Source organism: Rhipicephalus microplus, chromosome 7 (genome assembly GCF_043290135.1).
Source record: "Rhipicephalus microplus isolate Deutch F79 chromosome 7, USDA_Rmic, whole genome shotgun sequence".
NCBI classification, from domain to species: domain Eukaryota; kingdom Metazoa; phylum Arthropoda; class Arachnida; order Ixodida; family Ixodidae; genus Rhipicephalus; species Rhipicephalus microplus.
This window is the reverse complement of record NC_134706.1, coordinates 108683464-108702395: the sequence shown is the minus strand read 5'-3', so window position 1 is coordinate 108702395 and position 18932 is coordinate 108683464. Positions and strand designations below refer to the sequence as shown.

General features: G+C 47.4%; 1 protein-coding gene across 5 annotated transcripts in view; it reads right to left on the bottom strand.

The window, feature by feature from the left end:
• sick (sickie) overlaps positions 1 to 18932 on the bottom strand; it is a 1179025-nt gene that overhangs the window by 746402 nt on the left and 413691 nt on the right. For all 5 annotated transcript variants that reach the window (XM_075869563.1, XM_075869567.1, XM_075869568.1 and 2 more), the window contains exon 6: positions 3674 to 3951. In XM_075869563.1, coding sequence (XP_075725678.1) covers positions 3674 to 3951 — 278 coding nt within the window. The remainder of the gene's footprint in view (positions 1 to 3673; positions 3952 to 18932) is intronic.

Sequence of the window (18932 nt, the reverse complement as noted above, 5' to 3'; positions counted from 1 at the left end):
ACCTTTGCACAACGTGTCTTTATTGAAAATTCACGCCTTTGTTGTCCCTAGTGTCCTTTACACATGCGAGGGAAGGAAAGTAATTTAGAAGGGCCCGTTTTGTTTTGTTTAGACACCATATCAATAATAACTGACAGACGGTAATGTCACTGGAAGTGTGGGGGATGTTTTTGAAGTAATTGTAATGTAAATGTAAAGAGGTAAATGTGAACAAATAACTTGCCACCGCCAGGATTCGAACCTGCGACTTCCAAAAAAAAAACGCGTCCGATGTTCTGCAACTGAACCACGGTGGTGGTCATCACCCTGCCCATTTCGTAGGTTATATATTTGCTTTAGTCGTGGAGCGTCACTTAGCGCCACCTGTTGCCATTACGGCAAGTGTGGAACACTCTTTGCCTGTGTGGTGTCACGCAGTATACGTGATCTTATTACGATGGTGACGCTCCCACGGTTACATAGAGTTTCTCACAAATACCTAGAGGAAAGTGTGACACCACTGTCTCTGTGAAATTCTTAGGTGGGGACGTTGGAGCACTGGGAATGACGGTATATGTGTCTGCGCGGCTTCTGTTGGCTGGCGTTGAACGAGGCTTCGGCTCAAAAGCGAATACGACTGCGTAAATAAAGCTTCTCTAAAACAAAACGTATTTAAGCGGATTTCAATCACGCGTATAATATTCTGAAATAGAAGTCCACTCACTTTGACGGCATTCACTTTAACGTGGAGCAGACACGTCTTTGAGGTATACAAATTCGAGTCAAGTTCGAACATCACGCATCCTGTCATTCCCTTGCATCCAGCAGCTCACTAGCGCCAGATTTCCTTCTAGGTATGATTGTGAGAAACTCTATGCACGGCTAAATGCACACATCTCACCTATAAAATAGACGGAAGGGTGGTCGCCATGACAGCTCAGTGGTTGAGCATACGACTCGTTCTCTGAAGGTTGCAGGGTCGAAACCAGTCAGTGGCAAGTTATCTTTTCGTTTACTTTTCTTTCTTCACATTTACACTACAATTACTTTTAATAACATCCCCTATATACTTTTGAATGATATTGCTGTCTGTTAGTGATCATAATTTCAGTGTCTAAAACAGAAAAAAACGAGTCCTTGAAGTTATGCTTCCCTTCATTCATAGCGAGGGTCTCGTTCTGCCAGTCTTGGTTCCTTGAACTGGTGTGTGAGGGATAATTGGTCAGCTGTCCTTTCGGAGTAAGATAACTTGCTACGTGGTGACGACAAACAGGCAGGAAAGAGTGTTTTCCACATTCGCTGCAATCCAATGGCAACAGGTGGCGCTGAGTGACACTCACAGCAGCAATATGTATATCTATATATTTACATACATCTGGATGAAATAGGTGAACAGAGTGTCTTCTGGTGACCGTATAATCTTCGAGAGTAGTGCAGTATAGGAGAGAAAACAATAACTTATTGATTTATTCCTAATAGTTTTGGCTGGAAGACCAGCCTTCTTCTGTATCATTACACTCAGATCCACCGAAGCCGGAACTGTTAGGTATAAATAAATAATCTCGAAGTTTATAATTCTACCAACTGGATGGAGAGATGACCGCCACCGTGGCTCCGTGGTAGAGCAATGAAGAAGTTATTCGAAGATTGCAGGTTCAGATCATGGTGGTGGGAACTCATGTTTTCGTCCACTTTCTTTTCTTCACATTTGCATTACAATTACTTCTAATAATATCCTTTTCACTTCGAATGGCATTATTGTCTGTTAGCTCTCATTACCATTGTTTCTCTACATGTACTGCAAGACTGCTCTGGTTTGCAAGCAAAAAGGTAGCGGGCATCTCATATGAAAACATTGGCGAGGGTGGGACTAGTTTCGCAGCAAATGTTCTTTTTTTGCACACACAATAGTGCTAGCAGATGTAGCGGTTTTTGACCGCTGGGAACCACCTAAATGTATATTTGAGAGGCTGACAGCCAGATTTGCATTTATATGCTGTGTTCTTGCCACGAATAGACTTTTTTGTGTTTGGAAATTGTCAGCTGTAACGCTTTTGGGCTCAGCGGGGTAATATAAAAACAAAATCGTAAATAAAACAGAATGCTGGTGACTCCCAGATTTCGCACACCTATTTTCACCTTTTAAACATGGAGATGTTGCCGCTATATTTTCTTGTTCTTTCTTTTGCGCTTGTGGAACATAAAAAAATAAGACTTCCCTTACTGCATCAGTTCTTGTCGCCTACGTTTTTGTTTGCGATGAGGATGATATAGTGTGGCTATGGCGCAAGGGCCAGTGATGAGCATTGAGTCCGAGGACCAACGTCGCCTCCGATCAACGATAGTGTAGGGCAGCTGTATATTGGCCTTCAATCCAGAGCACTAAAGCTGTTTAAAATACATATAATAGTGTAAACAATGAAATTTACGGAACGTGTATCTATAGCTTAAAAAATTCACAGCATATTCACGGAGCGAATGATGATGAGTGGGGCAAATCGTCCGTTCGTGTGTTCATCCATCTGTCCGTCCATCTTTCTGTCTGTCCATCTGTCTGCCTGAATGGCTGCTCCTATCACACTAGAGCACGCATCAGACGCATGGACGGGCGCTTTGCCCCACTCATCATCGTTCACTCCGGGGATATGCAACGAATTTCTTATTGAAAAAAAAAAACACTACAACCATCTAGTCATATTATCTCTAAATGGATAGATGGATGGATTGATATGGCTGTACCTTTTAAATTGGGCAGTGGCTAACGCCACCAAGCCGTGGTACTTAATGAACCAAAAACTAGATTTTTTTTCCCTTCAAATAGTGAGGCCGAGGACTCGCATCCAGCAGTGAAGGGTCCAATCCTCACTCGCGCCTTGACTTCAGCCACCAATAAGATAACCTCCTTCTAGCTAATTCTACCCACTTAATGTCTATTTTGCCCTCCCACTCCCTAAACCCCAGTGCTTTGAAAAACTCTGCACCCTAATCCTTAACTATATACACACAACGCTATCTAGTGAGCGATTCTTCAAACTAGAGTTGTCTACTACTACATTATACTACTACTACGAGGGAAAGACCCACACCCTAAGGAGCTTCATCCCTAAAACTGCATCGTGCATGAATTATACCCGAAGGATGAAGCTGGGATCGGTTGCTGGCTGTTGATACGGAAGAAGGAGAACAGCGCAAATCGACCAAGTGCGACTTCGGCAAGTGCAGCAAGAAGCCTCCGTGGCTCATTCAAGGGAGAGTGAAACGGAGATCGGCGCTGAAGGTTCACTGCCACATCTACTACCCGCAGGGGAACTCTGCGAGCAAACCGACGAAAGGGCTTTTTGTGTGTTCAAAAGTGAACATGTAATATTATGTCCATGTAGTAGTATCCATACTACGCATATGCTAAAATGTGGTAGGGCAACCCCCTACAGGAGAGACCAGCAGAATATAAGACCTATCTAGCATCAAGAGAAAGCTGTGTGTATTCCCGGTTCAATCGGCCTGAGTTTTGGAACCGCTTCAGCCCCAGCTCGATTACAAAGACGCATAGAATCTTATGAGGCACCACTGCCTCACAAGAACCCTCGTGAGCAAGGATCCGGAGGTTCAGCGCTTTAAAAGCTTCTTCGGCAGTGAGGCCGTTAAGGAAAAGACCTGCGAGCAAAAAATAAGGGAGCGAGGCATTGCAACTCACCGGCGATGCTGTTGACGCCGTTGGTAGCGACGATGGCCGCGGGCAGAGCCGAGTAAGCACCGGGGGAAGTGGACTGATGGTGGGGGTTGTTCTTGGATGAAGCAACGACGGCTAAGGTGGCGGCGGAGTTGTTTGCCGTCGCGTGCCGGTTGTTGCAGTCGGTGATCGCCGGGGGCGTTCTGCGGTGAAGCGTCCCCGCGCACTGCACCGCCGGCGCCGGCGCCGGAATGGCACTGGCGTCCTTCACGCGAGCTTTCGTGCCGTGAAGAGAGGGAAGCCTGCGGAAATGATAAAAGAGAGAAGTGCTTCAAGGGAAAACAGCGGGGAGGTTAGGTTGACTACATAGAAACTGGGAAACTGGGCTGAAAATTGGCGAGCAGGGTTCAAGTTAGCATTTTGCGCACTGTTGTCTCGCTGCAATCAGAAACAATATTATATACCAGGAAAAAGTAAGCAACGAACCCTAAAGCCCCAAAGGGTATTGCAAAAATTAAATTGAAAACCCTTTTCCTTATCAGGGACATCGGCCAAGCGAAGGTTTGCAAGTGTGGGCCTCTCGTCTTTTTCATTTCTTTTTTTAAGAAAGAAAAAATAGACAACCATTCGATTGTGGAGCGAAGCCACAAATAAATTGGATTTCTCAGAAATAAGAGCTTAGATGCGGAAAAACTCGTCTTGATGCTGGTATCGAACCCGAGACCAACGCCTTTGCGGGGTGGTCGCTCGACCAATCAAGCTAATTAGGAAGGTAGCAATAGACAGCGGTAGGGCGATTTCATCGACAACTCGAAGCACGTGGACACAAGTAATTCAGAACTCACTTTCTTTCTTTCTTTCTTTCTTTCTTTCTTTCTTTCTTTCTTTCTTTCTTTCTTTCTTTCTTTCTTTCTTTCTTTCTTTCTTTCTTTCTTTCTTTCTTTTTTTTCTCTCTTTCTTTTTCTTTTTTATTTTTTTGCTTCTTTCTTCCTCTCTTTCCTTCCTTCCTTATTTCTTTCTTTTTTTTTCCAGTGCACAATGCTTCTACCTAAATCTTTCCTCATTGAATGCCACGAATAAGAGCTTTGTCAAAGTATTAGGCAGCGCTACACTTCAGACACTGCTGGACACAACGATGGTTTTCGGGCGTATCCTGGCACCAATGAAATGCATCAGCTTCAAATGATTATTCATCGCCATAACCTCGATAGAAGTTGAGATCGCCGTACCAGAAACTGCTGATAGGGAGCAAGCCCAAGGTTCAGGGAGCATCAATTAGTGTAAAATGGTGGTACAAAAGCGCCTTTGACCAGTGAACCTTCAAGGGCCATATTAGATTACACACGCGGAAACCGCGTTTCTTCGCAATCACACGGTAACGCTTATAATACCTAAAAGAATTGCAGTCTCGGTGGAAGACCTCCGTAATGTAGGAGCCAAGCGTATCGGGACGGCTTTCTGCTCTCCCATAGTTGAGTACATCGTACTCTAAATCGTTAACAACTCTTTCTAAACCCACACAAGTTTCTCTAAATATAATCGCGGGCGGGCTTTGGTGAGGGCAGCATGGAGAAATATACTATATAAAGTGTTGTCACTCGAGGCTTTTCGCGACCGAGCAAGAAAGAATCTGACCAACCACTAGATGGCATACTCTCGCTCGCTTTCACTTTTACAGTGAAAGATTTTATGAGATCACAACTCTGCTCTCGCGCAGCATCGTAGTTTTCCGCCACCGCCACCGTCGGTGTCCGAAAACACATCGCGCAAGATTAGCAAGAAAAACTCGTACTATTGACACAGTGGTGCTTGAACCCGGGTCCGCTGGGTGCCAGCCCAGTATTCCACTACTGAGCTCCGCTGGGGCTTGGGACTTTTAGGCAAACTTGCCTTAGGCAATCTTGATTTCGGGAAAATAATCGCGTTAGTACGACTTATGAAGCGTTTTAAAAGAGAAAAAGAACAAGCATTCATCGCACAATGCGATTAGCGTAACGAGTGGGTCCTCCAATGCTCCAACCTATTAGAAATTTCGTTTTTGCTCAGATAATAACTGTGGCGCATACCCACTTCAGGCATAGTTTCTCGTCGTCATCAGCCACTGCATGAACACTGGCACAAAGTCCCTCGCAATAGCTTAGCGGATACTACGCCTCCTAAACTAAAATTTTTAATATTAATGCCGTAGTGGGCATCAAGCAAATGTGTTTGCAACAGTTACCCACTTAGTATTTAGAATGGGCTCTGAAAAGCAACTCTTCCAGCTTTCGCTGTGACTGTGCTGCGCCTTCCACGCAGGCCTAGCGTTTTTGTGGATTGTTTCGCCAGAAGGCCTGGTGAAGGAATGAACGCTCCGACATCAAAATGTGCAATGAAGCAAAGAAGGCCAAGCGGCTAGAAACTTACAGCGCGCACCTCAAGTTGAAAACACGCACGACATGAGCATACACAGGACTAGCATGGACGAACTGTGAAGACGCACGCAACGAACGCAAAAGTATACACAGGATAAGCCCAAACAGCTGCCAGAGGTCTTTCTTTGTGTGTGAGCAGCGTGCTCCTTTCCTAAACGCGGCCGCGACAACAAGCGAAGTGACCTTCGTGCTCTCCCGATACGTCCTTACTACGTCCTGATGACGCCACATAACATGACGTATTGACACGACATGATTGCTTTTCACTGCCTTCGTGATCGATCCACCGATCACAAAGGCTGTGCAAGTAAAACTTGACAGACGGATGTACGGATGGACGGACAGACGATGAACAACATAATGGGTAAACAAAAGCAAGGACAGACAGACAGACGGGCGGGCACACTAGACAGATAGACGGAAGGACAGAAACACGCACGCATGGACAAATTTTTGGACGCACAGACGCACGCACGTAGGGACGGTTGGACACACAGGTGGACGGATGGACGCTTTGCCCCACTCGTAATGATTCACTTTGTCAATATGCTGTGAAAACCACTAAACACATATAGTTGCATTATTCCCATGGATGGATGGATGTATGGATATGGCTGTACCCTTCAGATCGGGCTGTGGCTACCGCCACCAAGCCGTAATACTTAATGAACCAAAAACTAGATTTATTAATTTTCTCCTTTAAATAGTGAGGTTTAAACAGTGAAGGGTTTAATTTCCACTTGTGCCTTGACGTTAGCCAACAATCAGATAACCTCCTTCTAGTTAATTCTACCCGCTTAAAGTCTATTTTGCCCTCGCTGTCCATAAACCCCAGTGCTTTGAAAAACTCTGCGCCATCATCCTGAACTATAGGGTGAAGCCCTTCACAGAACATTATCAAGTGTTCGGCCGTTTCTTCTTCCTCTCCACAAGCCCTGCATACAGTGTCTACCCCTTCGTATTTGGCCCGATATGTCTCGGTTCACAATACTCCCGTCCTGGCCTCAAACAGTGGAGAACTACCCCGAGTATTACCATCGATCCTTTCCTTGGCAATTTCCTGCTTGAAAGTTCGATAGATCTCCAGTGCTGACTTCTTAATCATGCCAATATTCCACATATCAGTCACAGCTTCCTTCAACTTCTTCTTAACCGATAATTCTTTTTGGTTTGGCTTCCTGCTGTTTTCTAAGTATTCACCAGACAATTTTCTGGTTCGTTTCCTCCATTTTGTATCGACATTCTTCATGTACAAGTAGCTGAATTCCATCCTGGCTCAACGCTCCTCCCCCATTTCTCTCAATCACTTCTCAAATTTTATCTTGCTGCTAGCTTCCCTGCCCTCCCCAATAGGTGGCGTTGTACATATGCCCAAGCGCATATATACAACGCCACCTATTGAGCAAGTCAAACCCGAGGTGGCTACATACTACATACGGAGGAGGGAACGATCCACGACCTGGCCCTAAAAGCAAATGTTTCTTACGCTTCACTAGTAACTGTATATGCTTAGCTTTAGTAAGCAGAGTAGCGCATCTGTTTTCAAACGCCGCTAGCCAGCATGCACCGTGGAGAAGCTGGTGCACTGGCCGTGCCCGGGAAACATGGCCGGACCACTGAGAACGGTCACCGTCCAGCTAGAGTCTATTAAGTGACCGTCGTGTGCTATGTAGCTTGTTAGCTACAAACTGGTGCTTTTATTTGCTATAGATTCATCTCCTTTAGGTTTTTATTCAAAATATCTGTGTATATTAGGCACCATTTTTGAAAAAAAGAAGAACACGCTGAAAAAATTGATGTTATACGCATAGCGGAGCACTCCCTGAATTTCGAAGAGCATAGATTTAGTTTTTGTCAGTTTGTCTTTATTATCTATACCTGTCGCGACTTGACATGGCAACTGCGGCAGTGCATTGGTTTCGGCAATACGCTGTGTCTTAGCGCTTTGCGTAGCCGGACATAGTAAAAAAAATTATCCCTGCTGATCACCTCTCTCTCTTTTTTGGAGTCTGGTAAACACGAAAGTGAAACATCTTCACAAAGATAGTAGGCTGCTTATTGTGCATCGTTTGACCGCGAAGGAATGAATGAATGCTCCAGCAACGAATTGCAACGTGAATAATGGCAAGCAGCTCGAACTTGCCGCGCACACCTCAAGCAGAAAGCCTGTACCGAATGAGCGTACACAGGACAGACGAGCGCGAGCAGCTGCCACACTATACTTAACTGTGTGTGAGCAGCGTGCTCATTTCGTAAACGCGGCTGTGGCTGCAAGTTCAGTGACCATCGTGCTTTTTTTAACAAGTGTAACATCAAAGAAAACTTGCAGCGGAGGCCTAAGAGGCCCATAACACCCGAATACTGTTTAGTAAAAAAATGTTTAACGATTTCGTGTATTTCGTACTCAACTATGGGAGATAAGGGCACGCGCAAGTGAGCGACCACGCAAGAGAACAATGATATGCACTTTTACCACGACATGTGGAGGCGCGCGCGCGCAAGCACCGCAAGCGTTGCGCAGGGTGTAGCCACCGGTGTTGTGACTGGCGCCCGAGCTGACGAGGGAGCGGCACTCTTTGGATCTTCAAACAAGTAGCCGACCGGCCGGCTGCCTACGACCGCCAGGCATTGTCCTTCCTAGCCGGAGGGTGAGACGTCGTGTCGCCACGACGCCGTAAGCCGTTCGAGAGGGGACAACAAATACAGCATCTTAATTGGAAGAGACTGCGGCGGCCGCCACAAATCACCCCGCTAATTAAGCGATCAGTTCGACGAACCTTTTGAAGTATGCTTTCAGGAGCTTGGGACCCCTCGACCAGCGGCACACACACGACGAGGAAGAGCCCCGTTGGCGCCAACTTGGATTGCAGTGATCACGGCTCAATATTGAACGTTCACGTGGGCCATGCATGCTCGTCTCCCTCACCAGTTGTGTGATATGTGATTGGACAGTACCATCTGAACGCGTTCCCTGATCTAGGGATCTGGGAAGCACATACCCTTTATAATGAGCCACCCGGCTTATTCGAAGGAGTGCCATGTAGAGGAACGCCAGATTCGAGAGTTCGCCATGTAAGAAAGACCTCGTCATGTATGATAGCTCACCTTGTATACAATGTAAATAAACCCTCTTCAAGTCTCTCTTCCTCCTGCCTCGACAACTTCATCCCAGACCTCCGGTGCCTGCAAACCCCGGTCCTAACACCGGGTTTTGCGGCAACGGAGATCCGGGATTCAAGATGTCGAGTAAGGAGGAGGTTGAACTTCGTAGAGAGGCTTTATTTAAATTATTTACATGGCACGGGCTCTCTGGCTCGAAGCTCTACATTGAAAAAGGCTGTGTATTGAACAAGCTCCGTGAACCAGCCAAGCAGCTCGCGAGGGCTGATTATATACAGTCTCATCTCCCCAGATTCCTAGATCGGGGAATAGGTCCATACGGCCCTGTCCAATAACAGGTCCCGCAGCACACACTAGTGTCATAACGCCGGCACCACCCCCCACATACACATACACAAACGAAACACGTGTATGGTGCCGGCAATGCTGCCTCCGGAGAATCTTGCTTCCAGTGCGCGGGGTGAAACGTGTGTCATTTCGCCGTTCACGCCGACCACCCAAACTTTGTCGAACGGTGATCGTGGTCTAGGCGCCTCCGAGGGGCCATACCTGGTCAACTTATCCTGATTTGAGCGTCGGCGGCTCATCAGTCAGAGACGCACGGCGGGGTGATCCGACGTCCATCATCGGCAGAAGCTCGGCATTGTGGCTTTTACTGAGGCACGAAGATGCCACGTGTCGCATCTCTGCGTGGATCCGAAGGACAGTGGTGCTCCGTAGAGTAATTTCTGCCACGCAGCACCCAGTACATAGAAACAGAAGGGCGTCTTGGCGCTGCTCTTTATCTCCACAAAATGAGGCGGCTGCCTTCCTTACGTTCTGGCGGCTGCGGCAAAAGGGTGGCCTGCCAAACGTAACAAGGGCGACGACTGTTAGACGCGTTCCCAACGCGCGTTATTCGCGCCATCTCGTTACTGATGACGAAACCACGCGGAAGTTACTGAGCTCTTAGGAGGCCAAGCAGTATATGGTGGGTATGAATAGCACGCAGTTAGTCATCCCGTCAACGTACGATGTGTGAATGTCGTGTCGCGCGCTGCGGAGTAAGAGGTCGCTGGTTCGACGCCTCTCTACGGCACGTTTCGGTCTCGTTTTTAAACAATAATGTTTCTTATGCTGAGATCACCAAAATTTCACTGACGTATTTCTCTCACGAATATGACGTTGCTGAAATATACATGAACATCAATGCAAAGAAACGAACCAGAAGAGAAATTTTCGAAATTATTGGGACGTGCAGTTCGAATCCACGACCTCTCAAACCGAGGTGACAGGAAGCTCGCGCGCTTAGTTCACTGAGGTATCTGCGAATTACCGAAGTGACATTCAGAACCCGCCTTAATAGTCTCCCATTCCTTTGTTTTGTAATTGCGCTCTTCATTTGTCGGGGTGGTGCCGCCGCCTAAGGTGAGAGACGTACAGCATTATGACACCAACACCGACAGAGAGCGCTGCGGCAGTCTGAGCCCTTTGGCGATTAGATTACAACATTCGAACTAACGCTGTCACCATAGCGGCACATAAAAAAACCAAGGAGATTAAAAAATTGCCGGAGTGGAAGATCCCGCAATGCTTTGCCAGCAATACTGAAGCCAGCTTTTGCCCTCCAAAGATCCAGAGAACACGCTATTTTCTGGTGGTGCTCACGTAGACATCAAATGGCTTTATTATTTTTATTCATATGATATATGAGGAGATGTTGGAGCAAAAGTATGGCGCCGGCTACTCCTTAGCCCTTGAGTGAAAGGTGAACACGTATCTTAAAAGGAAACATACGACGAAACAGTGCATGGAAGATAGAACACTCGAGCACATATCCAAAAACACATATGCACATATTACAACACAATGATAAGGAAACGCTCAAAAGTCGACGAATGAAATCTCTGAATAATTTTTCAGTCTAAAGGTTACGGTAATTGAAATTAAAAGATAGTTGTTTCTGAAGAAGTAATTCGCAGAGACTAGTATCAGTGACTTATACCCCTGTCACACGGCCACCACCAAACTCCGTTGAACACCATCAACGCAAATCTTTCCTACAGGGTTTGATGGAGAAGGAGTTGTGGCAGTGTCACACGGCAATGACAAGGTTGTAACAGTTACCGCGAGGGGGCTCAGCTGGCACTGTGATTTTCGAAAAATATTCTAATTTCATCCCTATTATTTTTTTTGTGAATCCTCGTTATGCGGTTTTTACTAAAAAACACTATTAAGTAGGTACGCCACGAACAAACCATTAAAAATAATTTCAAATAAAAACGCATTTGCTAAATGTAGAGATGCTGCTAGTGGCGCTGGCCATATGGTGCTTTTAGTTGTTTTGTTGCTTGCGTACATGCCCGGAACGATAATTCTTCTGCTTACTTGCTTCGTGAGCGCACATTTTGTGTCCTTCAGCCATGAGTGACACAGCGGACGACGTGAGGAAGTGGTACGATATTGCGCTAATAATGACGTCGATCGGCTGGCGCCGGCCAGCCCGACTAGCGAGGCACGGTGTGTAGGGCATCGGTGTAAGTGAACTCTGGTGGGCGTAAATATATGTAAACAAACACGTGTTGCGAATGAGTACTACAACGAAAGAACCTTTAATATTGCCAAAATGTATTATTGTTTCACTGTGGTCACCTTAGTGCTCGAAATTTTTCTCTGACCTCTAGACTGCTTGGGACGAGAGTACCTCGTTTCGCTGCGAAGGGAGATCGTTGAACATCCGTTGCGAAATGCTCCGTTTGCCTTCGTTTGCGTAAGGGTGGCCGTGTGACACGGACCACATCTTCGTTGTCGTAAGGACGAAGGAGTTAAATGGTCTTCGCGGGTGCCCGTGTGACAGGGTTGTTAATCTAGAACAAAATTTACCTTGAATTTTGGGCTTACGAAAGAAAACTAGTATCACAAATACGCACTTTGAGCATTATGTGACGTGAAAAAATTGCTGCTTTCAACTCGTTGAGCGTGTGAGGAAAATGCTCATTATCATTCACAGTACGCCAGTATCCTATTGCGCCCCTAGTAAGATGGCTGCCACAGCCGCCATCTTACGGTTGGCACGGCTTTACCAAGGAGGAATAAAAAATTGCTGGAGTGGAAATGATTGCGCAGAAGCGACGCCGTTCTTCTGGCAAGGTGGTGGCGGTGGCGGCCATCTTACTAGGGGCATGATAAAGTATCACCGTTCTGCGAATAAAAACGAAGCGTTTCCTTTGCACGCCCAACGAGTTTAATGTGGGAACTTTTTCGGGTCAGGGAGACGCTCTAGGTGCCGACCAGTGCGGACGCGCGAAGATCGGCTCCTGCTTTCAAGAATGCTTTCCTGTGGTATTCACAAAATTGTCGCCGAGTTTTCAGTCCCATCGTGTGCCTACGTTCTCAAGAAATCAGCAGATACCACCTTTGTGCTGGTGAGTGGACTTTTAAACCGTTTTTTGGGCATTTTTACACAGCAACGCCACCGGGGTATTTAAGCCTAACCGAGGAGGCGATTGTCGCCGATGCGCCGACCCGGCGCCAACGTGACTCAACGCTTTGCGCATTCCAGGACCTGACACTAAGAATGGAATACCAAGTAGATGGAGAGGACATTTCTCCAGAGGATTGCATGGAAGACGTGGGTTGGAAGGAAGCCGAAACGAGACGCTCAAGGAATAAGCAAGCCGCGGTTAGCGTTCCTGCTGCCAAGGGTTCGACCAAGGCTGGCGTTGCGGGAGACGCTCGAGCTAGTCGTAGTAGGTATGACACCAAGCATACAATCGTGCGAGCTGGACGCATGCCGCCACTACCTAAGGACTTCAGCAAAATTGTTCTACGACCACGTGGAGGATTAAATATCTCGTCAATTGGCACTGGAGACGTGGCAGACGCGATAGTACTGACGGTCGGCGTCAAAGAGGAGGAGGCCATGAAGGACATCATCTGTTCCAACTTGCAGCAGAACATTATGGTGGCGAGCACTCCGGACCAAGACAGAGCTTCAAGATACCTCAAGGTTAAGCGAATTGACATTGGAGGCAAAGTTTTCGAGGTTAGGGCGTATGCCACGGTACCCCACGATACTTGTAAAGGAGTGATTCGCGGAATCCCCGTAAGCGACACTCAGGACATTTTGACCCGAAAGATTGTGAACGCGAACAACCCGCTCGCGCTGCAGGCCAAGAGAATCAAGGACACCGGGACAATTATCACAGCGTTCGAAGGACACAAGGTGCCCAGATTCGTGAGATATGGACCTTCACTTTTGCAGTGCTCCCTTTACCCCAAGAACATCGATATTTGTTACGTCTGTGGAAAGCTGGGACACCGGCCTGACGTCTGTCCGAACCCAGCTGAAACCATCTGCAGAGGCTGCGAGATCAAGAACCCAGATAGCCTGCACCAGTGCAATCCAAGATGCAGGCTGTGCGACGGTCACCATCCCATGGCAGACAAGGAGTGCAAGAACAGGTTTTTAGTGCCATACGTCGTCAGACGCAGACATTGGGAAAGATCGCGAGCAGCCGCAGAAGCCCGGGACGCATCAATCACATCGAGTCCAGACATCAAAGACAAGCAGCTTATTCCAGCCTACGGAACCCAGAGCATCGAGACTACACTAGAACAGAAAAGGCGGCCCCACTCCAGGGGGAGGTCGCGTTCCAGAAGAGGTTCTAGACCCAAGGCCCGCTCCCGATCACGGGTGCACTCGAGTTCTTAAGGTCACCATCAGGGTCGGGATCAGCCTGGGCGGCACCCGAATGGCCAGCTGCCTGGCGTTCAGTTCGAGATCACGGCTTCACACCCGGGGAGGACGCCTGCAGTTACTTCGAAAGGCAGCTGGGCTGAGCGAGTGCGCAACGGCGCGGCAGAGGTGATGAGAAGTATGCTGCCAGAGCATGATAGAATTGCACAGCTAGAGGAAGAAAACGCGAGACTTACAAAATCGAATGAGAGGCTATCAGCTGAGTTAAAGGAAATAAAAATTCTTCTCACTAAGCTAACCAGCGCGCAATCTTCACAGCCAATGCCTCAGCCAGTTGATGTCCCTGTGGCTGAAAACGTGGGGGACTCGAGAACCACAAAAAAGAGGGCAGTCATGGCAGAACACGTGGAAGCCAACCAAACGACCATGTCAGATATGAAAGAGGTCTTTGACACGCTCAGCAAAGTAGTAGCCAATCTTAGCGAGCAGATGGGTAGGCTGCAATCAAGCGTGGCGGCACTGGAAGAGCATATGACTGCGCATTACAAAGGTCAAAGCATATCTGCACAACACAGCGAGGCCTCTTCATGCACCAAACTCACCCCTTCGGCCACCAATACCAGTGGTACCAAGCCTGTCGACAGGTGCAGCATCAGGCTCTGACCGCCCATGTAATAACCATGATGGCAGCGCTACGTGAAGTAATTCGTATCTGGCAATGGAACTGTAGAGGTTACCTTAAAAGAAGGCAACCCTACAGCAGTATATCAGGAGCAGCCAAGAAAAGCCTCATATTATATTATTACAAGAGACCTTTTCACCGCAAGCAATGTTGCCTGGATTCCGGCCTGTAATAGGGAATACTGAAGGGAGGGGAGTCTGCACCTTCGTATGCAACAAACTAACGCACGTAACCCACGACCTCAAGATAGAAGCAGGCCTGTTGGAACACGTCTTGGTAGAGATCGTGCCAGGTACCAGCAACCGTCAGAACATTTTCATTCTTAATATATACAGTAGTCCAAAGGAACAAAAGCAAGGGTTCAAGACGGTTCTAAAGAAAGCTGTTAATATCGCCGGGGAATGTCCACTTGTCATGGCAGGTGATTTCAACGCCCCTCATCATACATGGGGTTACAAGTACAACACTGGGAAAGGAAATCGACTTTGGCAAAGTGCCAGTGAACTTGATCTCACCCTAATCACAGACCCCAGCCTACCAACAAGGCTTGGTACATCTTGCTGCAGGGATTTCACCCCCAGACCTTACATTTGTAAGGAACATCAAGAAGGGCCAGTGGATGAATTTTGCTGTAGACCTAGGGAGTGACCACTGCATTCTTGCCACTACCTTCTACATGGAGCTTAAAAAGCAGAGAGAATTCCACTTCACAGACTGGGATAAGTTCAAGAAGATAAGGATGGAATGGGAACGAGATGGCCACAGACAAGGCTTGGAGTAGTGGGTCAAACAGATTAAAGATGACATCAAATCTGCATCCTCCACCATTACCACAGATTTTCCGCTTGAAAAAACGGATAGCCGGCTCGCTCATCTTCTTGAGGCAAAGCAAGCACTACTGAACCGTTGGAAGGGTCAGCGCCTGAACCGAAGACTGAGGAAGAAGATAGCTGAGGTAAACAGATCAGTCGAGGAACATTGTCGTGCACTATCAAGGCAGCAATGGGACGAAATCTGCAACTCCGTTGATGCTCAGATGCGCAATGGCAAGACATGAAGTATTTCAAAGCATCTCCTCAACGAAAACACCACCAAAACAAATCAAAAGCATGTTATCGCTCGAATTTTGCATAAAGAGATAGGGCGCACTACAGAACAGCAAGTTGTGCAGCGGCTCGTGCATAAGTACCTCCCAATTAAAAGAGGATTGGCACAAACAAGTAGACAGTACCAGGGCACGCCAAATCCAGGTCTTGAGGGCGACTTTAACATCGAGGAGATCAGAAGAGCATTGCATGATCTCAACGGCAGGTCGGCCCTTGGCCCGGATGGTATATCAAACAAGGCCCTTCGTAACCTTGATGACGATTCAATTGAAACCCTGAAGGATATGATCAATTCAGCATGGAAAGAAAGCAGGGTGCCAGAGCAGTGGAAGCTGGCCAGCACGATTCTTATTCCTAAGCCAGGAAAGCCCCCTAACTTGGACAACATGAGGACAATATCCTTGACATCATGTATCGGCAAGGTTGCAGAGCATGCGATACTGCACAGGATAAACAAGTACTTGGAAGATAACGACTTATATACACACAATGTGGTTGGATTCAGGGCAGGGCTATTCACACAAGATGCATTGAAGCTTATCAAACACCAGGTCATCGACAATGAAACCAGAGACGTGAGAGCCATTCTGTGCCTAGATTTAGAAAAACTGTTTGACAACATCGACCACTCAATCATACTCGAAGCAATTTCCAAGCTTGGTCAAGGGAAAGCCTTCTATGACTGCGTATGGTCGCTTCTTACAGATCGGAAAGCCGCGATGAAGATTGCAGATATCGAGACAACAGCAATTGAACTAGAAGCAAGGGGCACGCCGCAAGAGGCAGTGATTTCACCAATGCTGTTCAACATTGCCATAATTGGACTGTCAAAGAAATTATCGACCATTGAAGGATTGAAGCACAGCATCTACGCAGATGAAATTACCATCTGGTGCACAGGTGGAAGCGAGGGGCAGATTGAGAGCGCCCTGCAAGAGGCGATTGACACCGTAGAAGAGTACCTTCGTCCTTCCGGACTCAAGTGCTCCTCGAGAAAATCTGAACTTTTGCTTTATCGGACTGCACGCCGGGGACCGAAACCCAGGGGATGGAAGCCGTTAAACCAGATAGACATCCACCTCCGTACAAATCAAGGGGATGCCATCCAGAGGGTTGACTCCATCAAAGCCCTGGGCATGCTGATAGAGTCTACCGGTGCCAACAGCAAATCTATAGCCAAGTTACCTCGGAAAACAGAAAGTGCGTTGCACCTCATAAGCAGAGTGGTCAACAGAAGAAATGGGATCAAGGAAGACAACCTCATCAGGTTGATGCATGCGTTTGTTCTAAGCCACTTCACGTACGAGGCAGCAATGCACAACTGGTCAAGAGCAGAGTCCGAGACACTGAATGTGCTCCTCAGGAAAGTTATCAGACGCAATTACAATGATATCCCTGACAACATCAGGGAGACTATCACAGTATCTCCTATACCAAGAAACATGCATCCAGAACACAACGTCGGTTGATTGATTGATATGTAGGGTTTAACGTCCCAAAACCACCATATGATTATGAGAAACGCCGTAGTGGAGGGCTCCGGAAATTTCGACCACCTGGGGTTCTTTAACGTGCACCCAAATAACACAACGTCGGAAGAAGAGTAGCGAGGGCCAGGACTATACTTCGTCAAGTCTCAAAAGAGGAACGAGGGATCGTATTTGTTGACGCGGCTTCCTACGCCAATGGGAAAGCGTTTGTGGCAGTGGTGGTCGATAGGGCTGGCCATGTCGTCAACTCAGCGACGGTCAGGACGAAAGACCCAATCATTGCGGAACATGTGGCCATCGCCTTAGCACCCAAGATCGATAACATTGAAGGCGTCTACAGTGATTCCATGGCAGCACTATGGGCGTTCGCCAAGGGAATGGTCTCTGAACAAACGCTGGGAATACTGCAAGGCAAGAACATAACACATCATCTTCTGAGTTGCTTTCGAGCTCACCTTGGAGAAATCAATCTTTCCCCTCCCAATCTCAATGAAGCAGCACACGAGGCGGCGCGAGAACTCTCCAACCGCGCCTCCCTGGCGATGCGTTCTACCGGTGAAGGGGATAACTGGGAAATTCTTACAACATATAACGAGCTCACTAAACATTTCTACCTGTCTAAAAGGATTTTCCCTTCACCTCAAAAATCTGACCCGGCCCCAAGCACATACATTAAGGTTTTTGCATACACGGATGTACCCTACTTTGAAAATGTTACACATCATGCACCCTGACCTATACCCAAGTAATCTTTGTCCACATTGTGGGGAAATAACTTCATTAGAACACATGCTCTGGCAGTGCACCAAATTCGCTCATTTATCAAACATCACCTCTGCCAGATGGGAGGCGGCAATCCGCAGCTCGTCCTTGGCAGATCAGCTCTGGGCTGTCCACCAAGCCCGCGAGGCGGCTGAGGAGCTTGGCATGTCTCCACGTGGGAGTTGCCCACAACACAGTGATCTGTGTTTTGGAGGACCAAATAAAAGTTTATCCACTCCATTCCAGTTCGGGTCACACAGTGCTCCAAGTGCGTCTTACAGTTACTAGTTTTCCTTTGTGAGCCTCTAATTAGAGGCAAAGTTCTTTGAAGATTCAGTTATCCATACTCGTTTCTGCGCGTTATTTCGTCAGGAACAACTATCTTTTAACATTGAACTAACGTAGCATTTACATAACATATCAAAGCCACTTGATGTATAAGTGGGCAATATAAGAAAAGAGCATGTTTCCGCCATCTTGGCAGTGGCAAAAGGTGGCTTCACTTCTGCTGGCAAGGCATTGCGGGAGCTTCCACTCCAGCAATTTTTCTTTAGTCCTCCTTGGGCTTTACTCGTGGGCAAGAATTTCCACTCCAGCATTTTTTTAAAACCTCTTTAAAACAACATACTTACGTAAAGAGCGGACACTCCCGATTGCCGTGTGGCCGAGCTACTGCGCTTCTTTCAGCGCCGCGTGCGGCTGGTCAGACCGATAATGTCTCGAGCATAAATAAATAAACCAAGTAAAAGTTTTCTGTCCGATGCTGGGATTTGAGCCCGTACCCTCATGCTTCAAAAATGAGTGTCTTTACCACCAGGCCGCACACGCATGCCTCTACAAAGAGATTAGATGTACATGTAAACCACATGAATGTGTACCCGCGTTGCAAAAAAAAATGGCAGCATATCCACGGGCTGAATCATGGAGAGTGGGGCGAAGTATCCGTCCGTCCATGCATCCGTCGGTGTGACCGTCCATCCGCTCATACGTGCGTGCGTCTGTTCGTGCGCCCGCACGTCCATCCGTGCGCC